General features: G+C 32.9%; 1 protein-coding gene across 1 annotated transcript; it reads left to right on the top strand.

The window, feature by feature from the left end:
• Positions 1-355: 355 nt before the first annotated feature.
• On the top strand, positions 356-999 carry LOC113381614 (the record flags this gene model as incomplete). The annotated part of the gene is made up of 1 exon (XM_026620414.1): positions 356-999. A coding segment is annotated over one exon (644 nt), but the record flags the coding sequence as incomplete, so codon positions are not given.
• Between the last annotated feature and the right edge of the window lie 3,385 nt (positions 1,000-4,384).

Here is a 4,384-nt window from a genome sequence, read left to right on the forward strand (position 1 = left end):
TAAATCATTGTTTCTCTGGTTGGAGTTACTCGCACATGCGTGCGAACTTGAGTTTCGTCAAATCGTGAGCGATCGATTTATTTAGATCTTGTGAGGCTTCTGTGTTTGAGGGTGAAGACATTATTAATGATATAGTATACCTCGCTTTAAAGTGTCAATTTCAGAATTTCAGCCACGTGTTTCCTCAGTCGCGGTCACCAATTATATAAATCAAATTGAATCAGACTGCTGTCTGAATTTCCAATGATGGTGATATTAATTATGTCTGTCCAGAACTCCGACTAAGTGTGACAGACAGAAAAACACGGATAAATTTTCTTATAGACTCTGGCTCTGTTTCTCTCGATACTTCCAGCTAGCAAGTTTGCAACCGGACGTGCCAAGGAAGAGCTTGTTCTGTATGCAGCCAATTCCAGCCGAATATTCACCTATGGAAAGCGGACTCTCGAGCTGGACCTTTCGCTGCGCAGACCCTTCACTTGGCAATTCACAGTAGCAGATGTGGCAACAGCCATAATCGGTGCAGACTTGCTAAGCTACTACAATCTACTAATAGACCTGAAAGGCAAAAGACTAATTGATTCAACGACAGGCTTAGCCTCTGATGGCAAAGTGCTGAAGACCCAGAACATTAACATTTCCACAATTAACCCACAGGAACCATTCAGAAACCTGCTCAATAAATATATAACAATTACGAAAACACAACAGGCATTAACAATAAAACCATCTCCTTTTGCCCACAGAATTCCCACAACAGGTCCACCAGTTGCTGCCCGGTTCAGGAAGATTTTTGGTGAAAAAGCATCAGCTGCAAAAGCCGAGATACAAAATCTCCTGAACAGGGGCATTTTGAGACCTTCAAGCAGTCCGTGGGCAAGTCCTATACATATGGTGTCAAAAAGGATGGATCTTATAGACTCTGTGGTGACTATAGAAAACTTAATAAGTGATCTAGATTATCACTTTCACATATTAATACAGTTTGTAAAAAATTAATAATTGGAAACAAGCACCAAATGTCAGTAATTTCTTTTTTATAAAGAATAAAAAATAAAGAGTAATTAATAAATAAAATATTATATGAAAGTACTCGTGTATCCGAGACCAAAGCCAAACAATAATAGGCAATAATAATATAATATATATATATATATATATATATATATATATATATATAAAAAAATACCTTGTATTAAATCCATTCTATATTTTACTTTCACTCAAGGACCCGAACTTTTATTTCCTCTTTTATCAGTCTCAGATGTTCTCAACTCAACAAATGTTATACAACTCACGTCTCCAAATTGCATTTGGGCCTTTTATAACTGTTTTCATCTAGTTGAAGGCGCTTTCCACGATTTTGAATATGGTCAATAGAGTTTCTTTATATGTGTAAGTGCAAGTGGTGCTTTTTCGCTCAGATGTAATAGTAGGAGCGCCAGTGAACTATTTGACTAACTTGTTTCTCAATGCTAGTAATTTTTTTAATGATATTTAATAATAACAATTTAAATAACTGCAGCTAATATTGTGTTCGTATTTCCTATATCTAATATGTCTATGCATAGAACTATATAAAAGACAAAGTTAAAAATATAAATAGATATATTATAACATACGATTAATAATTTCGGAAAGCAGATTTTACAAAAAACTATTTCTATTTATTCCACACCGATTCTACAAAATAAGAAACCATATTTTCCACTCCGATCGAGCAATACAAATCCAAACTAGCTGTAAGTGGAATTCTGTCTTGAGGCAATTATGGCATCGTGCCTTAAGGAAAATTGCTGGAACTTCCCGTACCGTAACGAAATGTTCGAGGAATACTGAATGTTTTCAAATAGATTATTATAAATATTTTAACATTGTCTAATAGTTATAAGAATTATATAAACTGAATTGCAAAGTTGAAATTATTTGTAAAGTATATTAGAACTATAGTCAGAATTAAAAATAAAATCTGAATTATTTTCGATATACATAAAATAAAAAAAAAAAAAAAATGGAACAAAATTTTTTTTTCCAAAATCGATTATTTTGTTAAGACAAGCAAAAAGTTCTTTGAATCATTTGAATCGGACGCTTAGTTCTCTCAAAAACTGCCATTTTTCACATATTTAGCTCCGTATCTTCGAAATGGCTGCGCCTGCCTTTGCCAAAAACTAATAAGCACTTCTCCCAATCATTACTAATTGAATGTTTTTTAGATCATTCAAATCGGATACTCCGTTCTCTCAAAAAGCCGATTTCTATTTTCTGCACTCTTTGCTCCGTATTTCCGAAACGGCTGGACCTGCCTTTGCCAAAAACTAATCAGCTCTTTTCCCTATCAATAGGAATCGAATGTTTTTTGAACCATTCAAATCGGTTGATCCGTGCGCCCTAAAACGTGACTGGAAATTTGTATCCATACATACATACACACACACACACACACACATCCATTTTTTCTGAGGTATGCCAAAATGTTCAGAAACCTTCAAAACGTCGAGAAATGTAAAAATTTTCAATTCCGATTTTCGGCCCATTACAATAACTTACCCTACGGGAAGTTAAAAATATTTAAAAAAAAAATTGAAAATGATTTCTAAAATATTAAATTCTGCTGCAATAAAACGTATAAAACAATATGTGACTTATTAAACAGATTCGACGATTGAAAGAGTCTTTATATATTACGAGCAAATATTTATATTATTTCATTACACTTACTCTGTCGATTGTTTAATTTTTAATAATTGTTTTAATAAAAATTTTAAATTGATACTTGTTTCCCGAATTTTTATAAAATTTGCTTGATTTATTCTCGGTTGATCCATATGAAGAAAAATTTGAATTCATTAAATTGATATACGGTCTCTGAAACAAATATTTATTATCTAAATTAGATAATATCATACAAATCAATTAGCTCACGTGAAATTTTTAAAATTTTATACTGTTTAAGTAAAATAATAACATTTTATAATTGTTGAATATTTTAGTATGAAATATTTTAAAATATATAGCTTTTTACTTCTGAGAAATCATTATTTAAAAATTCTCGAAAAGTAGTTAGTAATCCATTTGTATATCCATCTCGCAATTCGATGAAGGTGATAAATTATTAAAAATGTTCTGAAAGCGGAAACAAAATTATGGCAACTAAAATTTATATTAGAACAACATTGACTTCTTATACAACCAAAAAAGTGTTCTAGCGGGTCTTGATTAAAATTTGTAGTGAATAGAAAATGAAACCCCCGGTATCACTTTTATTTTTTTTTTCCAAATGTGTCTTAAACTCTCTATAGTTTTTACCCAGTTCTTAACGCAGGGGGCTTTAGTTACAACAAAAAAAGATTTTAATTAAAATAATTTGTAATAATATAAATGAAAAGCAAAAATATAGTGTTTCGGGTCGATTTCAAGAAATTTACAACAAATTCTTTCGATGTTGTTTCAGAGGTTATAAATTTTGCTGACCATAGAATTATGACAGAAATAATGCAAATTTTACAATTATAATACTGTTTTATTATTAACTCAATACATATAAATGTGGCATTGTTGACTGCCGCCGCAGCCGCTATAGTTACCGCTGCTGTGGCGAATTGTCACCCCAGCCGCCGCCATTTTTACCGCGGTCTTCGCGTAGGCTTCCGCGGCTGCCGTGATTTTCCCCGTGGGGTTATTAGTACCCCCGTATTATCACGATCAGTGGGGCCCCAACTTGCTTCGTAGGACTCATCATAATGTAATATATATGTCCGTATGACCTTTTTCTTGAAAAATTTTACGAAATAGACTTCTACGTCGTGTCTGTATTCATATTCGACCGGCATGAGTGATAGAATGGTGTCGTCCTTTTTTAATTTGACGTTTAAATTTTGAAAACTAAGGCCGACAGCATTCATATCGTAACCATAGTGTGCATCGGATACGGCACACAGCCCAACCACATGGTTGAGGAAGGATTTCGCCCAAACGACATCTCCGATCTTCGCCGGCCGCGTGAATGCCTCCGATACAATTTTCTTTTCCTAAGAGGATTTTACCTCCCTATCTGTTAAAATTATTAGGACTTCATTGCGCGGGATTAATACTTTCTTAGAATTTTTGAAAAAATGAAAAAAATTTGTTCCATTTTTTTTTGTATATCGAAAATATTTCAGATTTTATTTTTAATTCTGACTATAGTTCTAATATACTTTACAAATAATTTCAACTCTGCAATTCAGTTTATATAATTCTCATTAATATTAGACAATGTTACAATATTTATAATAATCTATTTAAAAACATTCAGTATTCCTCGAACATTTCGTTACGGTACGGGAAGTTCCAGCAATTTGCCTTAAGGCACGATGCCATAATTGCCTCAAGACAGAATTCC

Source organism: Ctenocephalides felis, unplaced genomic scaffold, assembly GCF_003426905.1.
Source record: "Ctenocephalides felis isolate EL2017-DRISC unplaced genomic scaffold, ASM342690v1 CF-g0.4_SCAFFOLD_02965, whole genome shotgun sequence".
NCBI classification, from domain to species: Eukaryota; Metazoa; Arthropoda; class Insecta; order Siphonaptera; family Pulicidae; genus Ctenocephalides; species Ctenocephalides felis.